General features: G+C 47.3%; 1 protein-coding gene across 4 annotated transcripts in view; it reads left to right on the top strand.

Moving 5' to 3' along the window:
- Nucleotides 1-442: 442 nt before the first annotated feature.
- The window catches only part of MYLK3 (myosin light chain kinase 3), a 60,026-nt gene continuing 44,849 nt past the window's right edge, over nucleotides 443-15,619 (top strand). The window contains exon 1 of one of the 4 annotated variants that reach the window (XM_055412854.2): nucleotides 443-1,700. In XM_055412854.2, coding sequence (XP_055268829.2) covers nucleotides 1,617-1,700 — 84 coding nt within the window. In that variant the 5' untranslated portion in view covers nucleotides 443-1,616. Of the gene's footprint in view, nucleotides 1,705-12,197; nucleotides 13,730-15,619 lie in introns of those variants that run through there. The other 3 variants (XM_055412855.2, XM_088830538.1, XM_055412852.2) reach the window with 3 other exon arrangements.

Raw genomic sequence — 15,619 nt, forward strand, 5'->3', positions numbered from 1 at the left:
TGACCGACTAGAAACCAAGAAATGCCAGCTGCTGCCAGAAGCTAGGAAGGGAAGGAATGATTTGTCCTGGAGCCTCTGGAGAAAGCATAGCCCTGTTGACACCTTGGTTTGGCCCAGTGATATTAGTTTCAGACTTCTGGCCTCCAGACCTGTGAGAGAATAAGTTTCTGTTGTTTTAAGCCTTTAAGTTTGTGGTAACTTTTTATGGCAATCACAGGTGATTTTGTGACCTCTCTAGGTCAGTTTCCTTATGGAAATAAGAATATTAATGGTAATACTTAGAATTTTAACAGAGTCAGACACGACTGAAGTGACTTAGCAGCAGCAGTAGCAGCAGCTTTTACTTTGTACAAGTTGAATGCTTGACAGAACTATTACCACTTTTAGGATCTGATAGGAAGACATTCGGAGAAGGCAATGGCAAGCCACTTCAGTACTCTTGCCTAGAAAATCGCATGGACAGAGGAGCCTGGTGGGCTGCAGTCCATGGGGTCGCTACTAGTCTGAGCGACTTCACTTTCACTTTTCACTTTCACACATTGGAGAAGGAAATGGCAACCCACTCCAGTGTTCTTGCCTGGAGAATCCCAGGGATGGCGGAGCCTGGTCGGCTGCCGTCTATGGGGTCGCACAGAGTCGGACACGACTGAAGCGACTTAGCAGCGGCAGGAAGACATTTGCGGTGCTTTAGGAGTACACAAGAAGGAGGGGTGGTTAACCTAGCCTCTGGTTCACAAACGCACCCGACCATCCGATAAGGTTAATGAAGAAGTTAAAATTGATTTAACTGATTTTTTTGCCAAATGACAGAGTTCATACACACACAAAAATCTCCACCCCTAATTTCTAAGAGTGACTGCAATCATCAGAGAAACTCTTTTCAGGTGATAACTCTTATTACCTGGTGGATGCCCCAGTGACTTTCTTATTTTTCTAGAGGTGATTCTGAATGGTCATTCCAGGACACGTTAATTAATGGACCATAAAAATAAACACTGCAACTGGAGACTGGAAGTGTAAATTCAGTTGCCTGTCAGGAATGTAATCTGTGACCATGACACTTTGTCCATAGAAATGAAGAGAGGGAGGGCTGGACTGGTCTGGGGACCTGGTTCCCAGGCATGTAAGGATTATTTCTCTCTGAGGGCTGGACAGGAGCCGGGCCAGAGAGTTTGCCTTTGAGCTGTTCCCATTTGTTCATCCAGCTCCGGGAGAGACGTCATTGCCTTCATAATGGGTTGCTCTGGGCTAGTGATGGAGGAGTTAGCAGGGTGGCCTGGAGTGGCTCTCTGCAGGCTGGTGCCAGCTGACACATGCCACTTAGGTTTCCAAGGAGCCAAGCTGTCCCCACTCACGCATGGCTGATGCACTTGTGGCTAAATGCGGTGCCGCTAGGGCCCCAGGCCAGATTCAGGGCAGGAAATAGAATGCCACCTCCATCACCAGGGAAACAATGGTCTGCGTGCATGATTTAAACTGGGGCCAACAAGAAAGCTCAAAGGCACGGTCAGCAGAGGAAGGGAGACCAGAGAGTGGCTTGCATGGATTTTGTCTTGGGTTATGACTGTTGACAAGCCACTTAACTGCCCCCATGTTTAGGTTTATCTGCATGTAAGATGGAGGGAACAGTACGCATCTCACAGGGGACTTATGAAAACAACATTTCTGATAGACCACTCGGGATCCATGGATGGAAGGTGGTATGTAAGTGCAGATGGTAAACTTATTGTGTGTGTGTTTTCAGCAGGTGCCTTAAGGGCATGTAAACCCCCCAGAAAACACATTTGGAGTCTGACCAAAAGTTAACAATAGTAAAAACTAACAATCTTCAGTGCATGGATTTGTCTTTGGTTTTGTGCAGCCATCGGGGAATTACACGTGTAATTCAGACTTCAAAGCTATTTTATTTTCAAACATTGCTATGATTAGTCGTACTTAGGGCTCAAATCATTTGAGAATGCTGTAGTTGATTGTTTACAGATGTTTGCCAACTTTGCTCTAAAAAACTTCCCAAATTAATTCTACTGTATAGTTTAATGAGTTGCATGTGTAGTCTGGAATGTTTGTTTCCAAGTCAGAAGGGGGCAAAAATCTATTTAAAAAACAAAGTGCAAAGAGGAATCCTTTCTCTATCCCTGGGGGTTTCCTGTTTCTGAGGAGTCCTGAGTCTGTTACATATACATTTGTTGTGTTCATTTAAGGTTAAGCAATCGATGTCTGACCTCCCTATAAGGTTATTAAATGTTGTTTTCTGTCAGCTGGGTTCCTGGGGGAGTCTGTTCTTGGTCAATTAACCTCTCTCGTGCGTGTTGTTGTCTAGAATAATTCCTGTGGGTCCAGATGAATCATGACTATTACAGAAAAAAATAACACAAATAATACACTTAAAAGTTAGAATAATTATATAAATGAAATATAGACAAGAAAGATCATCTGCAATTCTCTGATGCAGAATTAACCATATTGGCATATATGTATATTTCAAACAAAAATGGTATTCTAATGTCTGTACTTGGCTGTTTTGCAACCTGCTTTTGGGGTGAAACCTTCACCTATTGGATCTGGGAGGAACACCATAGATCCTCAGAGGGTCTGGCCCTGTACAGTGAGGAGGGGTCCTGCTTTGGTTGCATGCATGGCGGTGGGGGGATGGGGGTGGAATGAGGGCCTCAGAGCATCAGTCAGCATTTATGAGAGGAGTTTCAAAGACTTGTTCTCTCAAATGTCACTCCACTTCCTTAGCACTAATGTGTTTTGGCAACAGCATACATCCCAGAATTGGTAAACACTTGCTGGTTTTAGTTTCTGTGTGGATGACAATCCTGTGCCCTCTGATCCATTTACATTCCATCAGATCCACTGGTTCCCCCTTCCTCCCTTTTTTTCCATACTAACAGAACTTGATAAGGCATGCAGCACAATGCACAAATGTCATAGCCTTTTGGATTGAACACTGCAGACCTGTATGCACATATACATGAACCAGTGTAATCACCACCCCGGATATAAAACATCTCCAGCATCCCAGAAGTGGCTCTGTGCCCTCTCTGAGTCAGTCCCTCCTACCTCTAGGTAATCATTCTGTCCAGTCTTAGACACTAATTTTACCATGTTATTTCCCACCTAAAAACATTCCACAGGATTATTGTCCCTTTATCTTGCTCCTACGCATCTAAATATCTCTGCTTGACTTTCCAGGTCCACTTTCTTAAGAGTCCTGCCTGCTGGATCATTTGGGCTTCCATTGACACCTCCTGGCCCAAGACCAGTATCTGCACTGTCACTCCCATCTGCCAGACTCTATCTGGAGCTTTGTTCACTCCATGCCCTCACCTTTTCCTGGCTTGCCTGAATCTCACCCATCCTTCAAGGCTCAGCTCAAGTCCTGTTTCCACCAAGAAGTCCTTTCACTTTGCTAAAATTTGTTTCCAATTTCTTTACCTTCCACTTACACTGAATTCATTGACATCAAGTAACCAAGTTTCTGCAGAGACTTGGGGCCACGGAAGGCAGGCCACTCTGCCGTTTCTACTTACTATTCCCAGTGACCATCCACAGGCAGCAGCACACAGCTTTCCAAACCCTCCCTTCTTCTCTCGCCCATTCTCTGGCATCATGGGGCTGCCTCAGGTCTGCTGCTCCCCAACCCCAAGCCCTGCTCCTGGTCTGTCTAGCCCCCTCTTTCCTTCCCCTTCTTGGTGCTTTGCTACCCAGCTCACCAAATTCTCTCCTCCAGACCTCAGATTCCACCCATTCTTTAGATTTGACAGGAAAAATCCAGAGACCAAGCTCTCCTCAGAGGGTAGGGATAGATTGAGGACTGAGAATTTGAAGATGAAGGTGTGCTTCTTTTTTATCAGATATGGGAGGCCTGGAAATACTGGTACATCACATGATTTTGCCCTATCCCACCCACATCCTTCACACCCAGCAGTTAGCGGCTATCCCATCTTTTCTATTGTTCCAGTGTGTTAACCTTGCTTCCACCCAGACTTTCTGAGTTTCCCATGGCACAAGCAGAGATCTGAGCTCACAGGTATCAGCACAATAAAGGGTTTAAATAAGATATTGCTGTTAAAGTGCTTAGCACAATGTCTGCCATGGTCAGGCTTGGGGCTAATATAAAAAGCCTGCAACTCTTTCTCTGATTCCTGTCAAGCCAGGTGTGTTAGGGGTCTCAAAGTGAGTGTGTGTGTGTGTGTGTGTGTGTGTGTGTGTGTATGTGTCTGTGTGGCCTACCTACTATAGTAAACACAGGCCCTGGGATCATGGCCAGCTCTGCACTGACTCTCCCTGGGACCCTCAGTCTCTTCTTGAGCAAAATAAGAATCATAATCCATGCAACTTAGATAAGTTTAAGTGTGAGCACATGTCAAAGCACTTTCCAGATGGGGACACCTTACCAATATGAGCCGATAGGCAGTACAATATGTTGGCATGAAACTTACTGGCCTAGTTCCAACTTGCAAATAAAATTGTGTTTCTAAATTGGCAGTTGGAAAATGCAGCCCCCTAGAGGAAATCAGGTTCTAGACAAGATGTTTCAATTAGATTCCTCCAGTTGTAAGCAGACTCCGGAGTTTGGCTGCCGGCATTGATATACAGGGTCTTGCACACACTTACAATAAAAGTCTGTCTAGTCAAAGCTATGGTTTTTCCAGTAGTCGTGTATGGATGTGAGAGTTGGACTATAAAGAAAGCTGAGCACCAAAGAATTGATGCTTTTGAACTGTGGTGTTCGAGAAGACTCTTGAGAGTCCCTTGGACAGCAAGGAGATCAAACCAGTCCCTCCTAAAGGCAATCAGTCCTGAATATTCATTGGAAGGACTGATGCTGAAGCTGAAACTCCAATACTGTGGCCACCTGATGCAAAGAACTGACTTACTTGACAAGACCCTGATGCTGGGAAAGATTGAAGGCAGGAGGAGAAGGGGACAACACAGGCTGAGATGATTGGACGACATCACCGACTTGATGGACATGAGTTTGAGTAAGCTCCAGGAGTTGGTGATGGACATGGAAGCCTGGCATGCTACAGTCCATAGGGTCACAAAGAGTTGGACACAACTGAGCAACTGAACTGAAATGAACTTAACACAGACTTTGGAAAGTGACTTTGTCATCCCAAGCCTCAGTTTACTCACCTGTGAAATGGGGATATAGTTTCTTTCTCTTAGAATTGTTGTGGGGGCAAAAGTAATTTATGTGACAATATAGCACAGTGCCTGACACATAGAAACGCTTGATAAATAATAGTGCGTTTATTACTTACTAATAAGTGTTGCTCTGGACATGTTGAATGAATGAATAGCTGCTAGTGTGGATTTGATTTATGAGGGTCCTTTTTGTTCTTCTCTGATATTTTCAGACTGATTCCATCTGACTGTGCTTGGCTGGGAACAATTTTGACTAGGCATGTGAGAAAGGAATTGACAAAATGAAAAGCTTCAACCAGGGGTAGAAATGCTGACTACAGAAGACAGTGAGATCCTGGGAGCAAACCCACCAGCCACCTGAGAACTAGCAAGGAGGGTCCCTGACGCCCAGGCCTGTCATGAAGCTGTCATTTCCCTTTCTGCTTCTTCAGAGTGCCCAACTTGCCTCTGGTTTTATTCCTAAGTGCAATTCCTGGATTCATCCTGGAAGGACTTTTGGTATCTTTCTGGGCAGCCAGATGAGATAAGCAGTAGACGATTTTCTACGAAAGAATAAGTAACTATTATAATATCTACGGGCCCCTACCCTGTGCCCACTCACCCCATCCCCGCCCCATCTCCTCAGACAACTCTCAGGGATGATCCTGTGAGCAGAGGCCAATTTCATGACACACACACCCTTCTCAAATCCAGAAAGCAGGGTGGAGATTTCCATGGTCACTCTGAAGGCGACAGTTTGGTCCAGTCTTTGCCTTTAACTTACTCGGTGGCCTTTAAAAAGTCCCTTCTCCTCTCCAGATCTCAGACTCTCCATCTACAAAATGATGGGGTTGACCTTACAGTCTCTGAAGTTCCTTCTGTCTCTGAAAGTGACAGAGTGGTGTGAGTTATCAACCTGGGTTGGAATTCTGGCTCCACTGTTTTCTGACTGTGTGGCCTTGGGTAAGCCCCTTAAGTTCTTTAGATTGATCCCCCTCTGTAAAATGGGGTGATAAATAGTAATCTACCCTATAGGGTTGTGCATGCCTTCTCAGTCCCTCAGTCGTGTCTGACTCTTTGCGACCCTGCGGACTGTAGTCTACCAGGTTCCTCTGTCCATGGGATTTTCCAGACAAGAATACTGGAGTGGGTTGCCGTTTCCTCCTCCAGGAGCTCTTCCAGATCCAGGGATTGGACCCAAGTCTCCTGCATTGGCAGGCGGATTCTTTACCACTGAACCACTTGGGAAACCCACACTATTGGATTGTAGCAAAGTCTAAATAAGATATTTGCAGTTAAAGTACAGAATCTGCCCATGGTCAGGTTCAAGAAAGCAAGCTAAATATAAAAAACCTGCATCCCCTACCCTGATTCCTATCAGTCAGGCCAGGTGAGTTGGGCCCTAGAGTGATATGTGTGCATATCTGTATGTCTGTCTGTGGATGCATGCCAGGGCATGTGGAGGGTTTAGCCTCCCCCAGAGCACTCTGGGAAGATCTGTCCAAGGAGCCTCCCTGAGGGTAACAGCTGACTTGGAGCAGGCATCTCATTCAGCAGAAACCACGGTTCATGGCTTTCTCTTCACTGCAGCATGTCCCAGTCTTTGGGGCTCTAGATATCTTCGTTGCTTCTTGAGTAGTTTTACTTGAAGAGGCAATAACTGATCCTCCCAGCCTGGATGCAAGCAGCCCCCATGAAGAAAAGCAACCTGTTCTATTGCTGTCCAGGGCTTTGCTGTGTCCTGGAGGGTTGCCCGAAGGCAAGGAATCTTAGCTCTTCTTCTGGCCCCTGCACCCAGGTTCTGGATTTTGAACTCAGGTCAGCCCTGTCTGAGGACTCAGTCCCTTCTTTTTTCTGTGGTTGGACTACACAGTGTTTCACACTGGACACTCAGCTAAGTGATGCAGGAAGTAGGCCCCCGGGAAGGCAGATACCGCCTAGCAAAGCAGATAACCAAGTGAAGCCTCTGGATGCCTCTGGGGCCCGGGGCAGGCTCAGAGATAAGCGGAAATGCCAGGCTTATCGCTGCAGCCTGAGTTCTAGAGAAGCCATCCTGGCCAGCCCACCTCGTTCCCTGGGCTCCGGGCAGTCGGGCATCTCCAAGCGAGTAAACACTGGGCTGGCACGGCCGCCGCAGCAGAACAGGACTTCACTCCAGCACTTCGCAGTCCCAGCGCCAGAGGCCAGCAGCGGGCGTCGAATTACACCCAGATATTTGCGGTAAGCAGGCCGGTCTGCTTTGAAGTAGGAACCCAAGGTTCACAGGACAAAGGGAGCCTCAGTGACAATTGTCGCCCAGATCTGAGTCCTCTTGGACCAAGAAACTCCGTCAGCAGAAACTTTTGGTTGATGAGTACAGCCTGGGGGTGGTCAGCACAGGCCTTTCCTGATGTAGTGGGCAGACAAGGCCAAGGGGCAGCTAACCCCGAAGTTGTCCACGTTGAACGCTGTGAGACTTACTGAGGTTCTGTTTCATCTCTGGTTTCCTTTCGGGAGTAAGTGCAGCTTCGTGGAGGACGTGTTTGCACTTTCTGGTTGCACATCACGAGTGGTGCATGCGGGGTGGTGGCCTGGGGGAGGTCAGGTGTCTGGGGGAGCTGATTTTACGTTTGGGAAGACACACCCTTGTCCCCTGCCCCTACCCCACAATGAGGTGACTGAGTAGGCTGCCGTGCTCAGTGGGCTGTCCGTCTGGGGTGGGATGGGCGTGGTGAGGGGTGGTGAGTTCCAATCTCTACTGTTTTCATGTACTTACCGTGTGCCAAGTGCTGTGCTGAGTGTTTTGCTTATCTGAATACTCAAATAGCCCTGAGGCTATTGCACTATTATGAGCCCCTTTTACAAATGAGGAACACTGTGTTCACGGAGGTTAAGTAAGTTCCAGCTGGCCCTTACGGGCACTTAGGTGTACTTACCTACAAGTACAAGATATGTGGCCTCCATCTCTCAGAAAATTGTCTTATTTTGTTAGAACAAGACCCTTCATGGCGTTGTGCTGCCACACTTGTTATAAGTCCACAAACGTGCAAATTCTACCACATGTTGGCCTCCCCCAGATGTTGTACCTGTGAGCTCCGCAAAACCTACTTCCCATCCTGTTTCCCAGCAGCAAACACAATGAAGTCTTTGAGCAGTTCTTTCTGGTGTTTGCCTCCAATTCTCTCCTCATCAATTTTGTTCATTATTTATGGATTTCCTTTTAAGAGAAATGAAGATTTAGCTCTCTCCATTTTCCCTTTACAACTCTCATAATACTATATATCACTGTTTTAACTTAATATAATATTTACTTTATTATGGCATAATATAATATATATATAATATAACATTATAATGTGTGTGCTGTGCTTAGCCACGGAGAAGGCAATGGCAAGCCACTCCAGTACTATTGCCTAGAAAATCCCATGGATGGAGGAGCCTAGTAGGCTGCAGTCCGTGGGGTCGCTAAGGGTCGGACACGACTGAGCGACTTTACTTTCACTTTTCACTTTCCACTTTCACACATTGGAGAAGGAAATGGCAACCCACTCCAGTGTTCTTGCCAGGGATGGGGGAACCTGGTGGGCTTCCGTCTATGGGGTCACACAGAGTCGGACACGACTGAAGTGACTTAGCAGCAGCAGCAGCAGTGCTTAGCCACTGTCTGACTCTTTGTGACCCCATGGACTGTAGCCCACCAGGCTCCTCTGTCCATGGGGATTCTCCAGGCAAAAATACTGGAGTGGGTTGTCATGCTCTGCTCCAGGGGATCTTCCCAACCCAGGAGTTGAACCCAGGTCTCCCACATTGTAGGCAGATTCTTTACCGTCTGAGCCACCAGGGAAACCCAAGAATACTAGAGAGAATTGCCATTCTCTTCTCCAGGGGATCTTCCTGACCCAGGAATCCAACAGGGATCTCCTGCATTGCAGGAGGATTCTTTATCAGCTGAGCTACTAGGGAAGCCCAAAAGTCTGATGCTCTACCAACTGAGCTATCCAGGCTCCTATATAAATATTATTCATTGAAAATTCAATCATGTACTTTAAATTTAATTTTTTAGTTGGAAGATATTGCCTTACAACGCTGTGTTGATTTCTGCTGTACAACAATGCAGATCAGTCATAATTATATACATAGCCCTTCCCTCTTTAGCCTTCCTCCCCCGCTCGCATTCCACCCCTCTAGGTCATCACAGAGCTCCACGCCAGTCTCCCTGTACTCGTGTGTTTTGATTTCATTCTTTCCTGGACTCTGATTTTCTTGGAGACTCTGATTCCTTTTGTTCCTCTTTTGCCCCATGGCCGGCATCATACTGATGGCTAACATCTGAGCACTCACTGTGTGCCAAGCTTTGTTCCAGGCGCCTCGCAAGCATTCTCAAGTGACCCTCCTGACAGCTCCATGAAGCATGTGCGTTGTTATTATGTTACACTCCAGGAAGTACAGACTGAGAGAGGTTAAATAAACTGGCCCACGATTCTGCCTAATAACAGGCAGAGGCAGGAGTTAGATCCTGGTCATCTGACCCTAGGCCCTATACTCTTAACATTTTACATGTCTTTAACTCTATTATATTTCATAATGTCTGTAGTATTTCTTTGATAAATTCCTTTCCTCTTTCTTTCCTTTCTCCACCTGAACTCCAGTTAATTAGATTTAGGACGAGCTTAATCCACTGTCTCTCTTTCTTTTTTCTCCTAATGTACACATCTTCAGCTTTCAGTTCTGTTTTCGGGAATATTATCTTATCCAGATAAGATATCTTCTTATACCTGTACTGGATTTTTAAATGTTAACATTCATATTTGTAATTCCCAAGACCGCTCTTTTATTCTATGCTTGTTCTTTTCCCATGTTACCCTCTTCTTTTTTAATGGATGGAAGAGTCACACTTTTCTGTGGTTACTAATGAGAGCCTTTTTTGAACTTTATTCTGTTTCTTTTTTTGAAACTTTCTTCTGTTTCTTTTTTCCCTATTTCTGCCACAATTATATTTCTGTTTGTTTGGGGCTTCCCTTTTTCTCTTGGGAGTTTTCTTTGAATACCTGGTGATCCCTTTTTTCTGTGCATATTTCAGAAGAAGGCACTGAAACCTGGGTGGTGGGTTGAGGCTTGTTGATGGCTTGGCTTTGTTGAGGATCAGATGATCCCCAGAGCATAGTACTGTTGTATTGTGGACTGCTGCATCTCTCCAGAAACAGATCTGTGATCTGCAGGGAAGGTGGGGAGGAGAAGAGTCACGGCTTTGAATGGACTCCTCAGCCTTGAGTTTCTGCTCTCCTCTTCCTCCAACTGGAATCTCAGGGTCCACAAGCCTCTCTAAGGTTCTTCAGGAAAAGCTGGCTATCACCATAAAGACACTGGAAGAATCTTGGGGTTCAGTGCACACTGACCACAGCCTCCGGCAAATATAGGTCTACATGTGCCTTTCTGGGAGTGGATCAGCTACCAGTCGTCACCCAGGAAAGATGAGGTGTCACTGCACTTGCTGCTCTTTAACCATCCAGCTTGGTTGCCTCTTCTCTGGTCTGTGTTCTCTTGACTTGGTGGGTGGAATGCCTCCCCTGACCTCTGGGCAGGCACCATTGCCTCAAAATAATTGCCCGTGGCTCTCGTTGTGCTCTCTAACTCAGGGAGCTGGAGAGAAGCCATGCACCAGCCCTCAGAAAACCGATGTGCTCATAAACTCATTTCTTTTGGAGGCTGAGAAATGAAAGGGCTTCACAGTTGGTCCTGCTCATGAAGGACGCCTAAGAACTTGTCCTGTCGGCATATTCTGAGCTTTCTCCCAGAGGGTCCTGGAGTTTACTTCTGGGAATTGTCAGGGCTTCCTGCCCTCTGCTCATTTGATTGTTCTGAGAAACCCCAGCTGCAGCCTCCTCCTTCCACATTCTCCCAGGGATCAGCCCAGCCCCCTGCTCCTGTTGGAGTCTCCCTAGTTCATTCCTTCTGTATAGTTGCCTTGAATACTTACATCCCAGGCACATTGGTGTGCTGGGGATCATGGCAAGCCAAAGGGGTGCTGTTCTGGGCTCAGGGCCTTCAAAGTAGTTCTGGAACAGTGGATGACACAGCAGACACATTCACATTAAACCCGCTGACTTGCAATTACTTGTCGCTTAAGGGAGACCAGGGGCAAATCCTTTTGCAATTCGAATAATTAGCTTTTGATATAAATAGATGTCTGGGACACTTACTTGTGACCATTGTGTCCATCTAGACTTTCAAAATATCTTTCCAGACTTTATTAACCCAGGACTTGCCTGGAAGCAGGCTGCTCTGAGATCTCTAGAGCAGTGGTCATGGTGAAACAGCCCGTGCCAAGCTTTGGTAGGAAAGGTCTCCCAGAGACTGTGGGGACTTCCTTTCACAAAGATTATCAGGACCTACTGAAGGACATTGTGTTGAGTGTTAGACTTCCATAGCTTTCTCTAGGTGGACATTTCCCAAGGTTGGGTCCAAGGAACTGCAGTTCCACAGGAAAGTGTTCAGCAGGAAGTACGGGGAAGGAGTGAGTCCCTGGTCAGATGCTCATTTCTTTCTGTGGCAGATAAGTGCTGCTGAGACACAGCGAATCCCCAGCAGTGTGCCCCGTGTGCCCCAAATTTCTTTTTCCAAGAAGAGTTTATCTGTTTTAAATCACAGTAAATGTAACAGACCAGTGCTTTGGAGCATGCTCTGGGCCATTCCACCAATGACACCTGGTCTGTGCTCCCAGAAACGGGTCTGGATTTCTATACGGGCTGCTAAGGGCAGTTGTCCTGACAGAGGGGGGTGGCGAGGGGTTTGTGGTCAGGCTGCACACTGCGTTTACCACTCACCTGCAGCTTCAGACAGCAAAATGATCCCAAGGTACTTTTAGATATCAGAGTTCCAGGTCGAATTTATTCTCATAATTGCTTTCATTCAGAAGGAGGGAGTTTAAGGGGGTGTTAACACTCACCTCCCTGGTGCTGGCCATCACCAGAGACATGCTGTCCTCAGGAGGTTGTATGCCCGGGGCCACCTTGGACAGAGTCCCTCTCTGGCCCTGCTTTCTCTCTATGAGGACCTGGAGGCAAGTGGTGCCAGTGGACTGCTCCATGGCAGCCTCAGGCACTATGGTGCCCCCTTGCACCCCATCTTAGTGTCAGCTTGAGCATGTCCTTTTGTCTGCTGTATTATTGATGTTTCTGTGAAAGTTTCATTTGAACCAAGGGTTTCTGATGCGAAAGCATTTGGAAACCACAGGAAACATAGGCCCCCTTGTTCTCTAAGGCCCTGCCGTGTCTGTTTCAGTTTTTCAGTTTACAGACTGAATGCCTGATGCCTGTGTAGTCATCCTTGGGGGAGAAAGGGGTAGCTGGCAAATGGTCCCCAGAGTGCTCTGCAAGGAACAGGGCCTGCAGGATGACGCTTGGGGAGTAACCTAGGCCCTCGCTGGCCCCTCACTTCTATTTTTAGGTACAAGTGATTAGTGACTGGGGGCCCCATGTGGGGAGGGAAATGCACACCCACCTCTACAGCAGCCTAAACACCTTTGCGGTATCAGCAAAGTAGGGGCAACAAAATTTTATCTTTAATTTGCAAAAGAATCAAATTTTTTCATCATGGCAAAGATCAGAACTCTGTTGAATGGTCTCTCATTTCTTCCTGTTTTGGTCTTGCTTCTTATTGTGAATCGGGTGTGTATGTGGTCTGGGTGGGAGCCATGTACTCCTCAGGGCTTTGGGTCTCTTAAGTCCTTACTCTGGCCTGGTGTTCCTTATAGAGTCCGGCTCTGGGGACATTACCTAAAGGATTCCTTTTCTTCTAACCTTTAGTTTCAGCTACATGAACGCCTGCCTGTCCTGGGCAGATTCTTAAAATATTTGCCCATCAGCAGCCTCTCAGAGAGGAATGTTAAATGCTGCCATGATGTCAAAGGGGCCCCGAGGAGAAGGGCCTGGGCCAAGCCCAGCCTGTCACTCATGGCCACGGCAGAGTGGGAGATAAGCAAAGGCAACGGCTCGTAGGAGCCTGGTCCTCTGGGCTCCCTGAACAACCCAGGCAGTCCCTAGCTAAAGAACAATGAACTTCCAGACACCACTGCCCAAGTGAAAGCCAGAGGTCTGTGGCTCTTCTGAATCTTCACCCTTGGAGAGTCTTCATCAGGATGTCGGGAGCCCCTAAGGAGAGTTTGGGGCCCCAGGGGCTGCCGGGGCTGGGCAAGGCCTGCTTAACCACCATGGACAAAAAGCTCAACGTGCTGAATGAGAAGGTTGACAAACTGTTACATTTCCAAGAAGACGTCACGGAGAAACTGCAGTGTGTGTGCCGAGGCATGGGCCACCTGGAGCAAGGCCTGCACCGGCTCGAGGCCTCCCGCGGTCTCGGCCTGGCTGGGGCCGACCACTCCCCACCGTCGGACGCTCAGGCTGGGTGGCCGGAGGTCCTGGAACTGGTGCGGGCCGGGAGGCAGGATGCCGCCCAGCAGGGCGCCAGGCTTGAAGCCCTCTTCCGGATGGTGATGGCTGTGGACAAGGCCATAGCTTTGGTGGGGGCTGTGCTCCAGAACTCGAAGGTGGTGGATTTCATCATGCAAGGGAGTGTCCCCTGGAGGAAGGGAAGCCTGGCCGATGTCCCTGAGGAGGTTGGTTCCTGCTTCTGTGCCCCGGTGCCCTTCTGGCTGGAAGGGAGGCTCAGGGCTCTGGTGGGTTGCCTAGACAGGAAGCTAGTCTTCGGAGAGCAGGAGGGCTGTGGTCTCCTCTGGTGTCTCCTGCATGACTTGTTGATGAGAAAAAGGAGAGGTGGAAGCTTAAAGGCCATAGGTGGGTTTCCAGACAGGGCAGGACAGTTGGGTTTCTCCCTTGTGCCCTGGCGAAGACTGTGGGGCCCTGGGCAGTGCAGGGCACCTAGAAGTGGGGGACTAATGAGCCACCAGGGAGAGGAGGGCAGTTACACTTCTCTGACATCCCAGGGACTTCTCTCCTTACACCTGGGGTGGGAGAGAGGTGGGCAGCACTCAGTTTACCCTGACAGAGGCCCCCCCTTTGGAAACCCAGACACCCCCCCTTCCTGTCCCCAACCTTGTGCTCTGTCCCTGAGTGGGCGGAGTATGCAGCTGCCTGTGGGGAGATGAGTGTTGACAGTGACCCACGGGGGGACACAGGCCTGAGCCAGAGCCTGGGGGTGGAGTGTGGCATTTCTGGGAGTGGCTGTTCCCAAGGGTTGCATAATCAGATCCACTGGCTAAAGGGTGCTTGGCAGGGGTGTGGGCTGTTTGTGTGTGCATGTGTGTGAGGTGTGTAGAGGCAACACTATGTTTGGGAACAGCTAAGGCTCAGCCACCTAGCAACCCGCAGATGTTGGCCAGGAGCTACCCTTTCAGATCTTTGCAGCTCATGGAATCTGAGCTTGACTCTGTGTCAGCAACTGAGGCTTTCCAGAGCAAGGCTGCAGGACTTTGCCTTCCTCCCCGCTCCCAGCCAGGCCAGAAGTTGCTTTGCAGACCCCTTTCCCTCCTGCCCTGCAGCTTCTCCACAGCGGGCCCCTCCCGCCCAGCTCTCTGCTTTCTGCACCTCCCCTGAGAGTCAAGCCTGTAGGGAAGATTCGACCTTGTGCTCTTGACTCTGATAACCAACCTCAGCTTTAAAAAAGAAAATAAATCTAATTTATGCACATGGCAAAAATCATTCTCCCTCCTACTCATCCCCTAGTCCCCAGGACAACCCTCCTCTCCCAACAATCAAAGGAGCCTATTTCCTGTGAAACCTTCCTGACAGAGACTGTTCATCTATAAGCACATTATTTATAAAGCACCACCACCAAAACAAAGCACCACCCTCTTTTTTTGTTTTAACTAAAATATTATTCACATTGTACTGGGCTTGATTATTTTTAAACTTTTTTGGGCATTGTTTCATATTTATAACTAGAAAGCGTTCTTGTTCTTGTTTTTTAAGTTGCAGAGAGTTCTGTTTTTGAGAATGTGTCTTAATTTGTTAGTCAGTCCCATATCATTGTGCACATTATTTCTCATTTTTAGCTTTTATAAATAATGATGCAGTGACTATCCATGGAATTGTGAGTTTATCTATGTGACACACTCCTAGAAGTGATGATGCTAAGCCAAAGGGAAATTTATACAATAAATAATGCCAAACCAACTTTCAAAGAAGTTATTCTAATTGAGTAACATATGGGAATGCTTGTTGCATTCCTATATTTGCTAACAAGGCATATTATCCAGTTTTTCATTCATTGTCTGGTGAATGAAAACATCTTATTATGCATGTGTTTCTTTAAAAAAATTTTAATATAAAAAATGTCAAATGGATAAAAATAGTATAATGAACCTTGTCAGCCCACAACTAGAGGCTGTTTCCCACCCATTTCCCTCTTTCCAGATTAATTTAAGGAAAATCTGAGACATTGGATCATTTCTTCCATAAGCAACTCAGCTAATGTATCTAAAACATAAGGGGTCTTTAAAAAAACAGTATGATACCTTTCATATCTAAAAGACAAACAGTAACTTGAT

Source organism: Moschus berezovskii, chromosome 22 (genome assembly GCF_049115385.1).
Source record: "Moschus berezovskii isolate FMDL1 chromosome 22, NW_MosBer_1.0, whole genome shotgun sequence".
NCBI classification, from domain to species: domain Eukaryota; kingdom Metazoa; phylum Chordata; class Mammalia; order Artiodactyla; family Moschidae; genus Moschus; species Moschus berezovskii.